Genomic DNA, 20,516 nt, shown 5'->3' with positions numbered 1-20,516 from the left:
AGCCGCAAAATGGCCGCGGGAGAGGGTGAAGACGCGAGGAGGCCGGAGCACCGGCAGCCGCGTGTAACCTAGCTGCAAGGGAAGAAAAAGAAAATCACACTTACCCCGCAGCAGCCACGGACAGCGCCGGTAAATAGAGAAAGGGAGAGACAGAGAATACAGAAGCCACGCCTCCCCAATTAATCAATTTTCTTTTTTTTTTTTTTTTTTTAACACAACTTGATCCAACCAAAACAAGCCAAACAAACCTACAAACAATAAAGCCTCCAACAAGGGAAGCAAAAGAACGAAGGAAAAAGACAATCGGGAGCAAGCCCAGATTCCACTACTCGTATCTGCTGGAGTCAGAAGATACTGAACTCCTGCAGAGGGGGTAGTAGTATTTATGGTGACGCCCCCTCGAAGCTTTGGGCTGACTCCATCTGCTGGATTGGGGACATAACCCACTGTCTGGACTGATCCAGGTACGTACAGGGAATAGATTGAGATTCCATAGGGTCACTGGCCACTTTAGGGGTGGCTGGAGTTGTTTAATCCCTTTCAGGAAGCGGGACAAATCCGGATGAGTTGATAGCTTCGGATCTGAAGCAGGACAGGGTAGCTCCTTGGACCTTGAGGGAGTTGAGTGACAACCCCCTTTCTTCATACCGTCCTGTAGGAACTCCAGAATCATGGGGATCTTGGCCGTCCGCGGGAGTATCCTGCGGTCCTTGCACCAGGCTTCGAATACTCTCCAGAATACTCTCCAGATACACATGTATGACAGGGATGTGGAGAACTTGAGCGCGTGGATTAGGGTGTCAATTATGGCCTTTGAGAAACCACGCTTCATCAGGCGAGTCTTCTCAAGGGCCAGACCGTAAGAGAGAATCAAGTTGTGTCTTCATGGAGGATCGGGCCTTGCTGGAGCAGATCCATGTGTGGAGGTAGAGGGCTCCCGTTCACGAGTCTTCGCATGTCTGCGTACCACGGCCTTCTTGGCCAGTCCGGGGCCACTAGAAGTACTAGTCCCCTGTGGTGCTCTACCTTGCGGATGATCCTGCCCAGTAGTGGCCACGGGGGGAAGGCGTATAGCAGTTCTTCCTGTGGCCAGGTCTGGACGAGGGCATCGATCCCTTGGGATTGTGGTTCTTGTCTGCGACTGAAGAAGTTGGGAACTTGGGCGTTGGACCGGGTTGCCAGGAGATCCATGGCTGGGGTTCCCCAGCGGTTTACTATCAACTGGAAGGCTGTGGTTGATAGCTTCCATTCCCCTGGGTCTAGACTTTCTCTGCTGAGGTAGAGAACAGTGACGTTGTCTTTTCCCGTAATGTGGGCGGCTGAGATCCCTTGTAGATTTGCTTCCGCCCACACCATTTGGGAATCTATTTCCAGGACACCTGTTGGCTTCTGGTTCCCCCCTGTCGGTTGATGTAGGCAACTGTTGTTGCGTTGTCCGACATGACTGACAGATTTGCCCTGGAGTATGTGACGGAACCGTAGGCAGGCTAGTCTGACCGCCCGGGCTTCCAGTCGGTTGATGTTTCACCCTGACTCTTCCTTGTTCCATTGCCCCTGGGCTCCCCGCCCTCATAGGCTTGCGTCAGTGGTGAGCAAGACCCAGATCGGAGGTGATAGTCTTATTCCCTTGCTTAGATGGTCTTCTTGTAGCCACCATTGGAGCTGGTTCCGCACTCCTCCGGGAGCTGGAGGCGAACGGAGTAGTCCTGGAACATCGGGTTCCATCGTAACAGTAGGGAGCGCTGTAGCGATCGCATGTGGGCTCTTGCCCACGGGTCCCTTCCAGGGTTGATGTCATGAGGCCGAGGACTTGGAGGTAGTCCCATTCTTTGGGGCGGGGACCTCCTAGCAGGTTTCGCAATTGGTTCATCAGTTTTCTTCTCCTTGTAGGGGGAAGAACGACCTTGTCTTGTTTGGTGTCGAACCAGACTCCCAGGTATTCTAGAGATTGGGAGGGCTGCAGACAGCTCTTGTTTGTGTTGACGACCCACCCGAGGCTCTCCAGTAGAGTCTTGACTCTGGTGGTCGCCTGGTGACTTTTGTCTGGAGATTTTGCCCTGATCAGCCAATCATCCAGATATGGGTGTACGAGGATTCCCTCTTTCCTCAGTGTCGCCACCACTACCGCCATGATTTTGATGAACGTGCAGGGGGCTGTGGTTAACCTGAAGGGTAGCGCCCGGAACTGGTAGTGGTGGTCCAGGATTCTGAAGCGTAGAAATCGCTGATGCTCGTGGGTCCTAACCATCATTCAAGAGGGATACTACCTGGTTCCACAACATCCCTCCGGACAAGTTTGTGAAATCTCCTTGCCACGCACCCTCCAAGAGGACGGCAGTGGAAACCACACTGGCCAAATTGCTCGCCCTAAAAGCCATAACACCGGTGCCCACGCAACAACAAAATACTGGGCACTATTCCATTTATTTTATCATTCCCAAGAAAGAAGGAACATTCTGGCCATCCTCGACCTCAAGCGGTCAACCGCTACCTGAGGGTACCATGTTTCCGCATGGAAACCCTGCGCTCGGTCATAAGGGCAATACAGCCGGGAGACTTCCTAACATCCCTGGACCTGTCAGGAAGGCTTCTGACAGGTCCAGGGATGTTAGGAAGTCCCGGCTGTATTGCCCTTATGACCGAGCGCAGGGTTTCCATGCGGAAACATGGTACCCTCAGGTAGCGGTTGACCGACTTGAGGTCGAGGATGGGCCAGAATGTTCCTTCTTTCTTGGGAATGATAAAATAAATGGAATAGTGCCCAGTATTTTGTTGTTGCGTGGGCACCGGTGTTATGGCTTTTAGGGCGAGCAATTGGCCAGTGTGGTTTCCACTGCCGTCCTCTTGGAGGGTGCGTGGCAAGGAGATTTCACAAACTTGTCCGGAGGGATGTTGTGGAAGACCAGGTAGTATCCCTCTTGAATGATGGTTAGGACCCACTTGTCCGCTGTTATCTCGACCCATCTTTGATAGAATAGGGCAAGCCTGCCCCCTATGGCTTCTTCCTGTGGATGGGTTGGCTGATTCTCATTGTGGGGTGCAGCTGGGGCCTGTGCCAGAGCCGGCTCCCCTCTTCTTGTTTGTTCCGAAAGGACTGGCCCCTGCCTGCGGGGCGAGGGGCTTGGTATGTACTTCTTGAAGCGCTGTGATCCTCTGCCCCTAGGTAATCTGGAAGGGGGACGTTGGCTTTTGTTCTTGTCCTCCGGTAGCCGAGGTACTGGGGATTCGCCTCATTTGTCGGCTAACTTCTCCAGTTCGCTTCCGAACAGGAGGGCTCCTTTAAAGGGCATTCTCATGAGTTTCGCCTTGGAAGTCACGTTGGCTGACCAACTTCGGAGCCAGAATTGGCTTCTGGCTGCCACTACGGAAGAGACGCCTCTTGCTGAGGTGTGTACCAGATCAGAAGTCGCATCCGTGAGGAAGGATACTGCTGGTTCCACAGTGCTTCACCAGGCGTGGTGGCGTTCCTGGTCATGGATAATCAGGCGCGTGTTACCACGGCACAGCAGGCAGCAATCTGTAGTGACTTAGCTGATATGTCGAATGACTGTTTAAGGATGGATTCCAGACGTCTGTCCTGGGCATCCTTGAGTGTCGCTCCTCCCTCAACTGGAATGATAGTGTGCTTTGTGACCACGCAGACCATGGCGTCCACTTTGGGGAACACTAGTAGATCTTTGGCTGAGGGTTCCAGTGGATATAGGGCTTCCAGGGCCCGCCCCCCTTTGAAACGGGCCTCCCATTCCAAGTTGATCAGCTGTTGTAAGGCTTGCAGGAAGGGGAAATGGCGGGAAGAGCTTGTGCCTGGAATGGCGAGCTCCTTCAAGCTGAGAGCCACGCGATCTGGAATCTAGTCTTTGGAGAAGAAGCGCCTCATGGTTCGGTAAGGTTCTGTTCCTGGACATATTTCCCCTTCCTCCGGGGGACCTTGATCCTCGTCCGAGGTGTCAAGGTGTCCCCTATAGTGAGGCTTTTGACCAGGGGGGACACGTCACTGGAAGGCCTGGAGGGTCCAGGGAGGCAAGGGTCCTCTGGTGGCGGATGTGTCTGTGCCATCGGTGGCGGCTACATGTGGACAAAAGTGTGTAGACCCTTAAAGAATTCTACCCAGGAGAAGGATCCTGGGTCTAGATTAAAGGCCGCTGCATTCCCCAGGGACCCTGTTTGGGGGAGGGTTAAGCTGGGGATAGAGAGGTCCGGGGTACTATCGGTGGATCCGGATTCCTGTACTGGCTGGGGAGGGCCTTGTCCAGGTTCTCCCAGGGCCTCCTTGCACTGTAGACACAGAGCCGTGCCGCTCTTATGTGGCAGGCTGGGCAGAGGGCTTGTGCCTTGGTTTTCTTGGCCGGTGGTGCGCGCAGGTTGTTGAAACCCCGGTATGTGCGTTTAATGTGCGCGCCGGGAACTGGCTACCGGACTGAGGCACACCTCTAAGGGTTATCGGAATCACCTCAGGAATTCTCAACTGGGGGAGGGACCTTTAGGTTTCACCGTAGGAGAGTGGGGCTCGATCTTCTTTAAGGTAATTTTGTTTCTTCTTTGTTGTAATTCTTAACACTATTCTAGTGTGTGGGATAGTGTCCACATCTGCTAGGAGATGGAGAGATACTGGAGAGCTGAGGTTACTGCAGGGGTATATCTAGAGTGACGCCAGCTTTGAAATCTGACTCAGTTTCCCATCTGCTAGCAGAAGAGCACATAACCCACTGGTCCTGAGTCCATCTGGCTACACACTAGGAAATGCCTCCTTTTTTACCACGGCAGCAGGTTTAAATATTAAATCGGGCGCCCGAGAGAGGAGGTTCGGCATGCGTTAAGAAAGCGGGTGCTCAATTATGATATTACACCAGCCTGATAGTAATGATAAAGACTTGTACTAATGCTATTCCATGACTTGGTGGCACACATCCACAGTACAGGTGGGTGTTAGGAAGTATAGAAAAAGCACTCATACATACTCTTGCCCTATAGAGATGGTCCTGATTAGGAAAAAGATTTTACTTAATTATGTTAATTAAAAAACTTCTCTGCAGATAACTGCACAATATAGAAACATTATGTTACTCAGCAATTGACTTTGCATTTCTGATCTGCTTTTATAATGAAATTCCAAGGTTTTTTTGTGCACCATTACCTTCCTTGTGTTACTGGTTGGGTCAAAAGAGATTTCAATGAATAAATGTATTATGGGATTATTTCCCTTTATCATATAGTTGCACTGGAGAAAGTACAGAGAAGGGTGACCAAAATGATAAAGGGCATGGAATGGCTCCCCTATGAGGAAAAGCTTAAGAGGTTAAGGCTGCTCAGCTTGAAGAAGAGACGGCTAAGCGGGATATGATAGAAGTCTATAAAATAAATGAGTGGGTAAATGTGAAACTGTTATTTACTCTTTCGGATAATACAAGAACTAGGGGGTACTCCATGAAGTTCGCAAACAGACATTTAAAACAAAAATCAGAGAAAATTCTTCCACACTCAATGCACAATTAAGCTCTGGAATTTGTTTAGCTGCCTTAACCACGTCTTCTGGAATGTAGCTGGGTTTAAAAAAAGGTTTGGCTAAGTTCCTGGAGAAGTCCATAAACTGCTATTAATCAACAGGGAACAGCCACGGCATGTTACCGGCATTAGTAGAATCGAATCTATTTAATGTCTGGGTAAGTGCCAGGTACTTCTTACTTGGACTGGCCAAGGTTGGAGACAGGGTATTGGGCTTGATGGACCCTTGGTTTGACCCAGTATGGCATGTCTTATGTTCTAATATGGCATCCAATTGCCGAAAGGGAGAATTTAAGAGGTAGGTAGGTAAGTGGTACATCTGAGTTTAACTGTTTCAGATACATACAAAATATGTGCACAGCCAGTGACAGCTGCTGACCCAAGCCAGAATTCAGCACAGCATGGAGAGACACTCCTGCAGTGTATAATGCAGGAGAGAACTATGAACTTTTGTTAAACAGGCCTCGATGAGCAAAGTGAGCTGACACAGATGTGAACTGATGTGCTGGATGTCCCCCAAAAGTCAGACAATTCCAGCAATCACCAGCACAGAACATCACGGCAAATGACAGAACTGAATTATGGACTGATGAGCCAGGCGTCATCTGGAAGTCAGATTAGCCTAACATGTATACAGTCACCAACATGGAGATTGCAATGGACAATGAAAGGTGCTAGGTCCTGCCACAGAGGCTCCTGGCTGCATGGAAGCACACCATACTAAAGATGTAAATTCTGGGGCAGCTAAACTTCAGGTGAAAAGCTTAGATTCGGGCTAGGTGCTCCTATTTGAGGGTTTAACTGTGAAATTGTCCTCTCGAAACCATGATAGTTGCCCTGTCTTTTATATTTATTAGTTTTCAAGAGGCCAGTGTGTATATATATTCATATTAACAGCAGGTGTCAGTGTGTGTTTTCTGCATCCAGGGGGTGGAATGTGTTATGGGATTATTTCTGACCTTAGATGAACTCAGAGCCACACACAGTCAGAATGTACATAGGTATATAGAAAACTGATTCTGGGCCTGGCCAACTCAGAATTAGTTAACTTAATTATGTGTAGGCACACAGAACTGTTCCAGACCTCTGATCCTCCACTGCTTGCATAGCTCCCAACTCTTTGCTTATGTTTACAGCAGAAGGGAGGAGTCAATCACATATGCATATACTGTTGATTAGGACTGTCCCAAATACAACATCCAAGCCAAGAGTGATAAGAACACAGAGAAAGGAAGACTCCCTCCTGCTCACCTTATGCATTTACCAGTTTTACATTTCACAAACAGTATAAAGGTAAGCAAAGCTGTAAGGGATTCCACAACACGACTGATAGATCTTTTAAGCTCTTGTTTTCAATTGTGGCTAGGAACATAAGCTCTGTATCTTTATATGTATGTATACATATTAGCGATATGTTCTTTTTTCCCGTTTCGCGGTTCGTGTCCCCTGCGGGTAATTACGTTTTTCCGCGGTTCAGGATTTTTTTTCATGGTTCCCGAATTTCGTGTTAGTTCGCACTAACAGGATATTTTACAATTAGTGTGCGCTAACTATGGTTAGCGCACACTAATGAATTTTTCCGAAATTTCGGAAAAATTAGTTTGTTTTTGAGCGCTCTCGAACCATGAACAATTAGACAATTTTGTTGAAATTGTCAAATTTGTTTAAAATGAATGCACATCTCTAATACATATATGGATATTTAGGTATTCTCTGTAACAGTTGTCTGCACTCAACAATTTAGTATTATTTGTAGCAATTCCCTTTGTCTAATTATTCCCATAACCTAATAATAAATCCATTACTTTTACTTGGCAACGAGATGTTTTGTATGTAAGAGTATTACTAATGTAAGTACTGTCAGTTACAAGATTCCTAATATCTCTCAGTCTGGACCCTGAACACCTGCTGTATTAATGTTTTATATCTAACTTGCCAGTGCTTATGTGCTTTTCTGTTTTCCTCATTTGTGTCTGCTTTCCATTTCTTGAACGATGCCCTTTTAGCTTTAATTGCATCTTTCATCTAACTATTTAATCATGCTGACAGCTTTTGGCTTTTCTTCTACTTGCTTTCATGTATGGAACACATTTTATTTGGGCTTCCAATATGATATTGTTAAGCAATATCAGGGCCTCATGCAATCTTTATAACATCTGTAACCACTCATTTTAGATGTTTTCTAGCTAAAGCAGAAAACTAAGGTAGAAAGAAATTGGCATGTGAACTCACATCATGAACTTCTTCCACTGAGATATATGCTTCTGTAGGCAGCCCAAGATCCTTCGGTTTTACATCAATAATCACCAGTACCTGAAAGAGAAATATATCTCAAAGCCCAGAATGAAGTGCTCTTTCTTTGGGATTAGAAGGGTGTGTCAACTTTCTCCCGTCACTGCTGGGACCACACTTCAAATCCTGTTTGAGGTCTCACGTTTCTGGAGTTTTGAGACAGTTACATTTAAATGTACAGACTGAGGGTGATCAACACCTCTGATAACCTACCGAGTTGGCACAATATCTTTTCATAAGCTCATTGATGGCGATGTCATTCTTATGAAGTTTGGGGCCCGTGTGATACCAGCCAACTATTCTTTCTCTAGCTGTGAAGGAAAGCAAGAATAATTTATAAAAGACCAGAATCTTCAAGCTACTTCTTTTAAAATGAGTTAAAAACAAATGAATTTAACAGCACAGTGCACAATTTCCAGAGAAACCGATGAGTGGGGAGCAACTTGGAAGTTCTGTAGGGACGTGCAAGCCAAAAACAAGCTCTTGCAATTGCAAATTAAAGATGTGCGGAGTCCTAGCCCTGCTCACGTGCCAGGCTGCAGCATAAATGTGGTGGACAATCACTGAGAATGACGACTACCATACTCTCACCTCCAGAGTCCCAAACCATCCTACAAGCTCCCCCATCAGCTTTCCAAAAGAAAAGCAGACAGCAAAAACAGAAATGGGCATTGTCACTTTCATGGCAGATATGAAAAGTGACAAAATCTGTTCTTTTAATAAGGTGTTTACAAGACTATAGGTCTCAGCAAGAAAAGAAATACAAGAACATACAGAAGCAGTGGAGATACTACACAAAGTCTGAAACCTATAACCAAACACGATATCTTAAGGAGCATACCTGTTCAAAATCGGTTTCTTGGTTTCTAACCTGCTTCAGCAGGCCACAAGTGCCTCGTTTTAAGATCAAGTGGTACTGCTTTTAATTTGGATCTCAGTATCAAAGACTCCTCCTATTAATATTCAAATTTCTCAAAAATGGTTCCCACACAGTCAGATTCAGGAAACATTATTGGTAAGATTATCACATTCCTGACTAACTGCTTTCAGGGACAGGCCTATCTTGTACATGATTCCACAAATGTCTCCTCCATTCCTCCTATCAATATTCAAATTTCTCAAAAATGGTTCCCACACAGTCAGATTCAGGAAACATTACTGGTAAGATTATCACATTCCTAACTGCTTGCATGGGACAGGCCTGTCTTGTACATGATTCCACAAATGTCTCCTCCATTCCTGCAGGACTCCCCACTTACCATTCACTTTCTTAAACATGCCATACATTTTCCAGATAATCATGGTCAAGAGAAACCATACAGAATCATCTTTGTCATCCTCATCGAAAGGGACTGGCAAAATAAAAGATTAAACATTTCATTATCGTTTAGGCAGGGTGTGACCATAAAATTGAAAAGATGAACTTGATAGCAGCAACATCTCATTTTACAATTCTCACAAATGTAGAACAATATATATCACCAACAGTCAAGTGATCAATCTTTAAACATGACACACACTTATCACCACTTCACCTTTTTAAAGAAGTAGTTTGTGAATAAAGAGGATCACAAACCAGGCAGAATGCACCAGCTGACATGCTGAGCTTCCTTAATTTACCTGTGCCAGTGCCATTCCAGAAGCAAGGAGAGAGGGAGGGAAAGGATGATCACGTCAGACCTCTGAAAGAGTCCAAGTCTGACAACACCATAGGAGACTGGGAAGCTGTCTGAGGGGAAGAGGCTATGCTGCAAGCCCCCCCTCCTTTTTTTTTTTAAATAAACTTTACTGCCTCCCTGTTGCTCTCCACGAAGAGGAAGAATGTGCCATCAGTAAGCCCTGCTGCTGGACCCACCAAGGGAACAAAATCACCAGGAACCACCTAGTGGTGCAGGAATTCAGACTGCACCTGGTCAATTCCCAAGGGGGGAATTGACCCCCCCCTTGGGATCGTCACCCAGAACGCCCCCAAGATTTGGTTTAAGTTCCATCAGGAACCTGGCCCTAAAGTCTTCCTGGGAACGGCCTATTCCTAGCTGCAACGCCAGGCCGCATATCTGCAACTTCATCTGCTGGAGACAAACACTGAAGGGCTGAAGGCACCTCCAGACCCCTACAGGGGGGAGTGGTCAGCTCTGAGCTTTTTATCTCTGCCTCTATCTGTGGGTGGCTGGGGGGGGGGGGGAATGGGACAACATAATCCACTTGTCTGGATTTCTGGATTTGTTTGGCACAGATAATAAAAATACATATAGATAGAGTGAAATAATCAGATAATAAAATAGAATGTCAGCTAACAGAAACGATTATAATAAGATAAAATTCACAATGTAACTACAGTATCGAAAAAATATTGGCATGGGCATATAAATAGACAAAACAGTACAACTGCTAGCTAGTCAGACACATCAGACATCAAAGGCCTGACGTTATGATGTTTTTATCCTAGCCCCAGTACTGCTGGCTGGATTATGTCATCAACATTTGTTCATTATTTATTTATGGAGGTTGTTTTAAATTTTGTTGTTCTATGCCCTGAGCACCTCAACATGTTACAAATATTTAAAATAAAGAAACTGTCTTTCATTCTGTAGTGCAGATTTCTGGTTGCTGTATTTGTTCTGGAGACAGAGATGATGTACATGAGCTTTTTCAGACCACAGAGGCCCCCTCTCAGATAAAGGAGGGGGGGGGTGTATATCTCACAAGCTTATGTACAGTACAATCTGTTTCCATATTGCACTTGATGTTGAAAGTTGTTTCTTGCTGTCTGGTAGTGTGCACAAACGTACCCCGCAAGTCACCGACAGACAGACAGCCCAACCCAATTAAAGACAGCTTCTGAGGTAAAGAGCTGGTGAGGGTGCACATGTGCGTACACAGCCGTAAAACGTAAAGGCACTGCCTTTGGGTTTACTACCATCAATTCTGAACTACTGGGGATCACTCCTGCTCCTGACACACTCAGACCTAAGATGGGATGAGGGAAGGCCAGGGGCACTCCTGGGGCTGGCAAAGTGAGTTTAAAGTGGGTATGGTTGGAGAGAGGAGGGCCCAGAACCAGGATGCCTCTTAAAAAAAGGAAAATTGGTTCTTACCTGCTAATTTTCATTCCTGTAGTACCACAGATCAGTCCAGACTCCTGGGTTTTGCCTCCCTTCCAGCAGATGGAGAAAGAGAAAGTTTTACTGACACTGCCACTTAACACGCCACCTGCAGTCCCTCAGTATTGAACTGTACCCAAGCCAGAAATGAAACAAACAAAACTAACACCTTGATTAACCTCCCCTGAACAAGCTTCCTATCCTAAAGGTCCTTCAGAGCTGTAGAACCGGCAACCGGAATGGTTGTCTTCTTAGTAACAGCTGAAACAGATGCATCCACTTTCGGGACCTTATCCCTCTGACAAAGGATACAACTTATCCGTGGCTGACATTCAGGCCTGTTTTGGGAGTATCCCATTCCCTAAACAGCAATGCGCTGACCGACTTGTGAAATGGAAGAGTCCTGGAGGCCAACCAAGAGCGGGTCCACTGCTCCCAATTCAGATTCCTCTCGCAGGACCTCTATATCCAGTTCCTCCAGAACAGTGGGTATCGGGGACCCAGCTCCTACTTGTGGAACAACCGTACCACTTTGGGATCATCACTTATGACGGTCGGGTTCTTCGATAACGAATGATATAGGTCCTGATCCACCAAACCCGGATCCAACCCTGGAGGGTCTTGACTCGCAGGTCATCCGCTTCTGAAGCTTCAGAGGAGCTCTCCATTGAGGGCGGCAGTGCAGAGGCCCCTAGCACTCACTTGACCCTCGTGGCTCCTGCAGCCCCAGAGGCCTTGGGTCTCTTTGCTGCCCTTATAGAAGCCCCCTGTTCAGCCCTGTACGCGCAGCCTTCCTAGCCTTTTAAGCTTTGTGTAATAAAAACAAAATCTGAGGAGAAAGCAGAAGAGGCATCCGAGTCCTCCTGGGGGTCCCCCTCACTTCCTGAAGGGGACCCCTCGGTGTCTGGACTTCCTCTGGAGGTCCCCACCATCGGAGATAAAAGAGGAAGGAAACCCAAATTCCCCTCCGCGGTCCGTGCGGCATCCCTGAAGTTGGACAAGATGACCATCTTTCCCGTGCTTAGAGGGCAAGGATCGACAGCGGGCTGCTTTGCTAGTGAGAGCCTCCTAGGCTGATGGCACCTAGCCGATTTATTTATTGCCACACTCCCTGAAGCACCCTCCCCACCAGAGATGCACCAGTAGCATTTGCCATCACGTGAGGGATGCACGCGCACGTCTCCATAAGCCGCACAATTTGAACCACGTGGCACGGAATACGGCGCCAGGTAGCGAGCAGAAAGGCCGCTGGAGGAATAGGGAACAACTAAGCCACCCGACTGCTTAAGCAGCAGAGCTGGGGTAAAGATGTGTGCCATCCCAGGCAACCCCTATAAGCTCACTTGCTTAATTTTTCTCTTTTTTTTTTTTTTAAACAAAAACTTTAATAGGCAATAAAACAAGTATTTCCCTCAAAGAGGGATGGCTGCAGGCTCAGTCCACCCTTCAGGGCGAGGGAACCGGGACCCCCAGTTTTCAGCCATATCCGGCGATAAAGGAGCAAGCAATAAAGGGTCCCGACCCCCTGCTCGTCCACCTCACAAACCAGAGGGGATGGCCCCACCAGGACCTAACAAACCCCTGGGAGTCAAGCACTCCTAAATCTTGTAGTCTAACTTTTTTTTTTTTTTTTAAACTCGGACTGCAGGCTTTTCACCTCTGCTGGAGACAGAAAAACACTGAGGGACTGCAGGTGGCACATGTTACGTGGCAGTGTCAGTAAAACTTTTTCTGTCTCCATCTGCTGGATGAGAGGCAAAACCCAGGAGTCTGGACTGATCTGGGTATGTACAGGGAAAGAAAATTGGTTTTACCTGCTAATTTTTGTTCCTTTAGTACCAACGGATCAGTCCAGACTCCTGGGTTTATTCATCCCTGCCAGCAGATGGAGACAGAGAAAAGCCTCACTGACACTGCTTGATAAGCCCTGTTGCCACCTGCAGATCAGTATTAATCTGTACCCAAGCCAAAAACATTATGTGCAAAAAACTTGCAAAAAACTCGGTAAGTTATGAACAAACCAAGAACAGAAGTATGCTGAAAGGATTATAGCTGAGCAGAAGAATCTCCCTCTCCAACCCGGGTGGATTCTGGACTGATCTGTTGGTAACTACAGGAATAAAAATTAGCAGATAAGAACCAATTTTCTTTTCCCTGTACGTACCCGGATCAGTCCAGATTCCTGGGATGTACCAAGGTTTCCTAGAGAGGGTGTGACCTGGAAAGTCCCGCTCGCAAGACACCTTCACCAAAAGACCGGGAATCAGAATTTCCCAAATCCAATCGGTAATGCCTTGCAAAAGTATGCAGCGATTTCCAAGTCGCCGCCCTGCAAATTCTCCTGTGGAGACACCAACTGAGCCTCCGCCCATGAAGCCGCCTGAGCCAGAGTCGAGTGGGCCCGCAAACCCTCAGTGACTTGACGGCCCTTGAGAATATACACTGATCCAATAGCCTCTAGCCACCTGGCAATAGTTGTTTTGGAGGCATGGGTACCCTTCTTCGATCCGTTCCATAAAACAAAAAGATGATCCGACCTCCTGAAATCATTAGTAACCTTGAGATAGCGAAGCAAGGCCCTGTGGACACCAACAGCTTAAGCTCCCGAGCATGCTACATAGAATCATCCAACTATGTAAACGCTGGGAGCTCGATAGTCTAATTAACATGAAAGGCAGAGACCACCTTCGGGACAAAAGAAGGAACCGACGCAATCTGACTCCAGAATCAGATATTTGAAGGAATGGGTCCCTGCACGACAAGGCATGCAATTCAGAAATCCTCCTGGCAGAACAGATGGCCATCAAGAACACAACCTTGAGAGTCAAATCCTTAAGGGTCGTTCTCCAAACTGGCTCAAATGGAGCATCACACAATACTCGCAAAACTAGATTAAGGTTCCGGGGGGACAGACTTTCCGCACCGGAGGACGCAAATTCTTAACTCCCCAAAAAAACCTCTGTATGTCCGGATGAGAAGATAAAGAGTAACCCTCAATCATCCCTTGCAAGCAGGCTAGAGTTGCTACCTGTACCCTAAGAGAATTAAAAGCAAGGCCTTTAGCTAATGTTCCGTGGAGTGTAAATCTGGTGGTTCAGATCCCTCCCCTCACGAGGCCGGTCTTGCGGCTTTCAGCCCCTTTTTTCTTCTTCAGGGGTTTCTCTCATTGTTTTGTGGCTGATCTGAGCTGAACAGCAACTTTCAGCTCTAGGGGAGGAACTTTCCTGCTATTTTTTGCAAAAGTTTAAAAAAAAAGAAAAAAAAAGAAGAATAGGACGGTTGAGTGGTAAGGATCTGGGGCGACCCCCCCCCCCCCGTTGATCATGACGGTTCTTTTGATTTCTTTTCTTTCTCTGCTTCCTCTTTGCTCGGTATTGTTCGCGGCTCGGCTTACCGCGCGTGTGGGGCAGTCCCGGCGCATCTTGAGTCGGGCCGGTCTCTGCTCTGCCTGTGTATCGGGGGGGGGGGGGGGGGGGGGAAGGGCCCTCCCTCCTCTTGGGAGGGTCTAAACGGCAGCGCTTTAATAAGCATGTGGGTGCCGCAGTCAGGCCAATTATGAATGCCCCTGCTGACTCCACGTCTGCTGGCTCCCTCATAGCGGGAGCGGAAGCCATTTTGGTGCCGGATTCGCGCGCGCCGCCATTTTTGGAGGGGGATCTCCCTCTGCGGCTCTCCCGGTCCAACCAAGCCCCTTCGAGGGGCAGGGGCTCTCCAGAGGTGCTAGTCAGATCCTTTTGCCTCAGGGGCCTGCTTCATCAAACCTATCTGGCACAGCAGGAAGGTCGGGGTCTCCGGGGGCCGAGAGTCAGGGTCTACGTGGTCACGTGACTTGGGGGTCCCACTTTTGCCCAGCCCTTGGGGGGGGGGGGGCTTAGAGGTCCCGGTCCCTCCAGCAGGGGCAGCAACAGCGTCGGCTGCACAGGATCTGGGTTCCCCGGACTTGGGTCAGGGAGATGACATGGGGGACATCTTCGGTGGCAGAGGGTGATGACCAAGATCTCCGTTTATTCCGGAGTGAGGAGTTGGAACCTCTGCTTCAAGTTCTTGAGGAGCTTGGTTTGAAAGCTCTCAGGAGGGTTCCGCAGATGGATGGGGTGGACCTGCCCTAGATAACCTTAGGGCTCCTCCTTCCACTTTTGCGGCAGGTTGGTTAGAACGCGAATGGGTTTCCCAGACTCGGGCTTGAGGGTGGGTAGAGCGATGTGGAAACTCTACCCCTTGCCGGAAAAACCTTGGAGCTTTTTGCGCTTCCGCAAGTTGATGCGGCATTTCCGCGGTCACTAAGAAAACTACTATTCTGGTGGCGGGGGCCGCGGCTCTTAAGGATGTTCAGGATCAGAGCTTCATCTCAAGAGGATCTTTGAAGGGGCCGGACTTGGGGCTGCGGGCCACCATTTGCTCCGGCTTTATGCAAAGAGCATGTTTGCGCTAGGTTCAGAGTTTTCAAATGCAACCTGGCTCCAACACGTCTACTGTTTCCAACAATGGCCAATCCAAGTCACAAATACCCGGCAAGTACCCAAACATTAAATAAAACTCAAGCTACTATTGCTTATTAATTACCATCATGGCAGTTTATGGATTTATCCTCTAGGAACTTATCCAAACATTTTTTAAACCCAATTACACTAACTGCTGTAACTACATCCTCTGGCAATGAATTCCAGAGCTTAACTATGTACTCAATGAAAAAGATTTTGATTTATCTTACATGAGCTACTTGCTAACTTCATGGAGTGGCCCCTGGTCCTTCTATTATCTGCGAGAGTAAATAACTGATTTGCATTAACTTGTTCAAGTTCTTTCATGATTTTGTAGACTTCTATCATATCCCCCCTCAGTTTGTCCTCTTCTCCAAATTGAAACAGTCCTAACTTCTTTAGCCTTTCCTCATAGGTAGCCGTTCCATGCCCCTTATTTTGGTTGCCTTTCTCTGCACTTTCTCCAATGCAGCTATATCCTTTTTGATATATGGCGACCAGAACTGCACACAGACAACATAACTATCTCAGATCTCTGAAGAATGGATACATTCCTAGCATATATACAGGATTCTGAAACCACAGCAGACAGAAACAGAATCAGGCTTGATATATTTGTCTACGGCTCCTAGAAGCAGCTGTGCCTTGAGCTACTTTCAAAAATGAAGGTAGCCCCCAAAGAGACATACCTCATAGGGATGTGTTGTTGTAAAGCTAGGGGCAATGCAGGACATGGCATTCCTGCAAGTAGCAGCTTACCTGGCTTTCTCTCACCGCTGAAACCACTAATGACTGATCTTTCATGCAAGCTGGCCTGGAGCCAATTCTAGTGTGAATACGGAGCCCTGGCTGAGACTTGGACCACAAATCTACTGACCAGTTACGCTGATATCACAGACATCATGATCACATCTGCTCCGTACGCCACAGCAGCCTCCAAGCGTTCAGCCTTCTGCGCATCCTCACCTGACTGCAGCTGAGCCTCCTACAACTGCTGGACGCAGCACAGGCAAACCCTTTGCATAAAACTGGTACAAATGGCTGCTCGAAAGCTCAGGGCCAAAAACCTCAAATATCCTTTTGAGGTGAACCTCCAAAAAGCCTCCAGAAAGCCTGTGAGGGAGTCAGTTGGACCGTTAGATGATCGAGGGTTAAGGGGCACTTAGAGAAGATAAGGCCATCGCGGAAAGATTAAATGATTTCTTTTGCTTCGGTGTTTACTGAAGAGGATGTTGGGGAGGTACCTGTACTGGAGAAGGTTTTCATGTGTAATGATTCAGATGGACTGAACCAAATCACGGTGAACCTAGAAGATGTGGTAGACCTGACTGACAACTGAAGAGTAGTAAATCACCTGGACTGGATGGTATACACCCCAGAGTTCTGAAGGAACTAAAAAAATGAAATTTCAGACATATTAGTAAAAATTTGTAACCTGTCCATTAAAATCCTGAAGACTGGAGGATAACTAATGTAACCCCCATATTTAAAAAGGGCTCCAGGCGCGATCCAGGAAACTACAGACCAGTTAGCCTGACCTTCAGTACAGGAAAATAGTGGAAAGTGTTCTAAGCATCAAAATTACAGAACATATAGAAAGACATGGTTTAATGGAACAAAGTCAGCATGGCTTTACCAAGGCAAGTCTTGTCTCACAAATCTGCTTCACGTTTTTGAAGGAGTGTAATAAACATGTGGATAAAGGTGAACCTGTAGATGTAGTGTATTTGGATTTTTCAGAAGGCATTTGACAAAGTTCCTCATGAGAGGCTTCCAGGAAAAATAAAAAGTCATGGGATAGGTGGCAATGTCCTTTCGTGGATTACAAACTGGCTAAAAGACAGGAAACAGAGAGTAGGATTAAATGGACAATTTTCTCAGTGGAAGGGAGTTGGGCAGTGGAGTGCCCTCAGGGATCTGTACTGGGACCCTTACTTTTCAATATATTTATAATGATCTGAAAGAAATACGACAAGTGAGGTAATCAAATTTGCAGATTATACAAAATTGTTCAGAGTAGTTAAATCACAAGCAGATTGTGATAAATTGCAGGAAGACCTTGTGATGCTGGAAAATGGGCATGAAAATGGCAGATTGCAAACAGAATGTTGGGAATTATTAGAAAGGGAATGGTGAATAAAACAGAAAATGTCAAAATGCCTCTGTATCGCTCCATGGTGAGACCGCACCTTGAATACTGTGTACAATTTGGTCACCGCATCTCAAAAAAGATATAATTGCGATGGAGAAGGTACAGAGAAGGGCGACCAAAATGATAAAGGGAATGATAGAGGTGTTTAAAATCACGAGAGGTCTAGAACAGGTAGATGTGAATCGGTTATTTACTCTTTCAGATAATAGAAAGACTAGGGGGCACTCCATGAAGTTAGCAGTGTGGCACATTTAAAACTAATTGGAGAAAGTTCTTTTTCACTCAAGGCACAATTAAACTCTGGAATTTTGTTGCCAGAAGATGTGGTTAGTGCAGTTAGTATAAAAAAGGATTTGATAAGTTCTTGGAGAAGTCCATTACCTGCTATTAATTAAGTTGACTTAGTTAATAACCACAGCTATTACTAGCAACGGTAACATGGAATAGACTTAGTTTTTGGGTACTTGCCAAGTTCTTATGGCCTGGATTGGCCACTGTTGGAAACAGGATGCTGGGCTTGATGGACCCTTGGTCTGACCCAGTATGGCAATTTCTTATGTTCCGATCTGGGACATCTCTCAAAGCAGTGGACCCCACAACCGGGAACATTGACTTTAGGAAGAGACAGAAGCTCCAGCGTCTGCTTGGGTAATAGATAAAGTTTTGCCATAGCCCTCCCAACTCTCAAGCCAGCCTCGGAAGTATCCCCACTCTCGATCCACCAACTTCTTTACCCACTTGTGGTACAGGATGGCTTTTGCTGAACCCCTCAAACCATCCAAGACAGGATCCGTTCCCTCAAGCTGCCTCAGCAACCTCGGGATGGATCTGGACAACCAGATTTGCACCCCACGGAGTTAAGGACCAAGCATACTAAAAGGTCACCAATCCCCAGCTGTTCTGCCTCAGACCAGGGAGGGATGGTCTAACAGGAATTAGCAACCCCCTGAAAGGCTCGCTCTCTCCCCCCCCCCCCAAACTGCAGACCTGCAGGTTTGCAGCATCTACTACCATCTGCTGGAGTCAGAGAAATACTGAGGGACTGCACATGGCATACTGGGTTATGTACAGTGTCAGGGAAACTTTCTCTGTCTTTATCTGCTGGCAGAGAGGCAAAACCCAGGAATCTGGACTGACTTGGTTACATACAGGGAAGAGCACATACCAATATAGTTCAACCTTTTCTACCTAACTTAATTCAATCTCTCATGCTCAAATTGTTTGGGCTCATTCCTTTCACCAATCTTTTTAACATTTATATTTGTCCAATTTGCGACCTCATCCAGTCTTTCAACACAATGTCATACAACTCTGCATCAAAATGGGATTGGACCAAGCCTCATCTATTGCTAACCTCAATAACTGTCTTACAGCAGTAGCCCACTGGCTGAGAAACAAACTAAACCCCTCCAAAATTGGAATGCCGCTGGCTCAGCCATAAAGGTCACTCCCTGTAATCACCACCTTCCCTGTCAGGAACTTCCTTACATCTCATGGAGTCAATATGAAGCCTAGAGGACCTTCTCGGGCAGAACCTCATGATGGAAAGTCACATCTCTAAGGTGGTAAGAACCTCCTTTATGCATCTGCACTAGATTCGCCAACTGTGCAACTACTTTGATAAATACAATCTTGCTACTGTGACACATGCATTAATCACCAAAAGACATGAAAATTGGTTCTTACCTGCTAATTTTCGTTCCTGTAATACCACAGATCAGTCCAGACCAGTGGGTTGTGTATCCCTACCAGCAGATGGAGTCAGAGATCAAAACTTTGGGCACTGCTACATATACGAGAGTGCCACCTTAAGTCCCTCAGTATTGGCCTGTTCCCAAGCTCACACTATCAAACTAACGGGCGAAGGGGGGGTTGAAACCAAAACAAACTTGCAACCCATTCGTCCCCATGAAAACCCATAACCATAAACAGACACCTATGAATCTGCTCCATCAAAATTATCTGCAAACGGAGCTCCTTGAAAAACAGCAAATAACCTAGCAAAGGCAGTCTTTCGGAATCTGAAAAAAAGGGTGGGCCTCTGGACTGATCTGTGGTATTACAGGAACAAAAATTAGCAGCTAAGAACCAATTTTCATTTCCTGAACATACCCAGATCAGTCCAGACCAGTGGGATATACCTAAGCCACCCTACACTGGGCAGGAACCCGAAAGACCCGCACACAGGACACTCTTACTAAAAGACGATTCTTCAGAAGCTCTCATGTCCAGTTGGTAATGCTTAGTGAAAGTATGAAGGGAAGACCACACTGCTGTCCTACAGATTTCCTGGAGCAACAGAAGCTGACACTCAGCCCAGGAAGTTGCCTGGACTCTGGTGGAATGAGCTCGCAAATTGACAGGCACTTGGCGCCCTCAGGCTATGTAGGACGAGCAGATAGCTTCTTTAATCCAGCAGGAAATGGTCACCTTAGACGCTTTGTCCCCTTTTTTTTGGTCCGCCGAAGAGAATGAAGAGATGATCCGAACGCCGGAAGTCATTAGCAACCTCCAGATAGCACAATAAAGCACGCCGAACGTCCAAAAGATGAAGATCCCTCTCATGGGCGGACTCCCAGGACCATTGCGGAAAGCCCAGAAGCTCCACCGTCTGATCAACATGGAAGGAAGAGACAACCTTGGGGACGAAGAACGGCACTGTGCGCAACGACACCCTATCGTTGTAGATCTGAAGGAAAGGGTCACGACACGACAATGCTTGCAATTCTGAAATTCGTCGCGCCGAACAAATGGCCACCATGAAAACGGTTTTTAAAGTCAGATCTTTAGCCGAAGCCCTGTGAAGAGGTTCAAATGGTGATCCACACAGTACACGAAGCACTACATTCAAACTCCAATCCGGACATACAGGGCGTATGGGAGGACGCAAATGCTTGACCCCTTTGAGAAACCGAGCTATATCTGGGAGAGCCGCTAGCAAACAGCCATGAAACTTGCCCTGCAAGGCCCCTAAGGCTGCCACCT

General features: G+C 47.0%; 1 protein-coding gene across 1 annotated transcript in view; it reads right to left on the bottom strand.

Moving 5' to 3' along the window:
* PSMD7 (proteasome 26S subunit, non-ATPase 7) overlaps nucleotides 1-20,516 on the bottom strand; it is a 77,654-nt gene that overhangs the window by 44,977 nt on the left and 12,161 nt on the right. Inside the window, exons 3-5 of the mRNA XM_029608284.1 lie at nucleotides 9,054-9,146; nucleotides 8,008-8,105; nucleotides 7,735-7,815 (exon numbers count right to left, since the gene is read on the bottom strand). Of these exons, the coding sequence (XP_029464144.1) occupies nucleotides 7,735-7,815; nucleotides 8,008-8,105; nucleotides 9,054-9,146 (272 nt within the window). The remainder of the gene's footprint in view (nucleotides 1-7,734; nucleotides 7,816-8,007; nucleotides 8,106-9,053; nucleotides 9,147-20,516) is intronic.

Source organism: Rhinatrema bivittatum, chromosome 7 (assembly GCF_901001135.1).
Source record: "Rhinatrema bivittatum chromosome 7, aRhiBiv1.1, whole genome shotgun sequence".
NCBI classification, from domain to species: domain Eukaryota; kingdom Metazoa; phylum Chordata; class Amphibia; order Gymnophiona; family Rhinatrematidae; genus Rhinatrema; species Rhinatrema bivittatum.
Note: the sequence above shows the minus strand (reverse complement) of the source record. Positions and strands in the feature narration are given on the sequence as shown.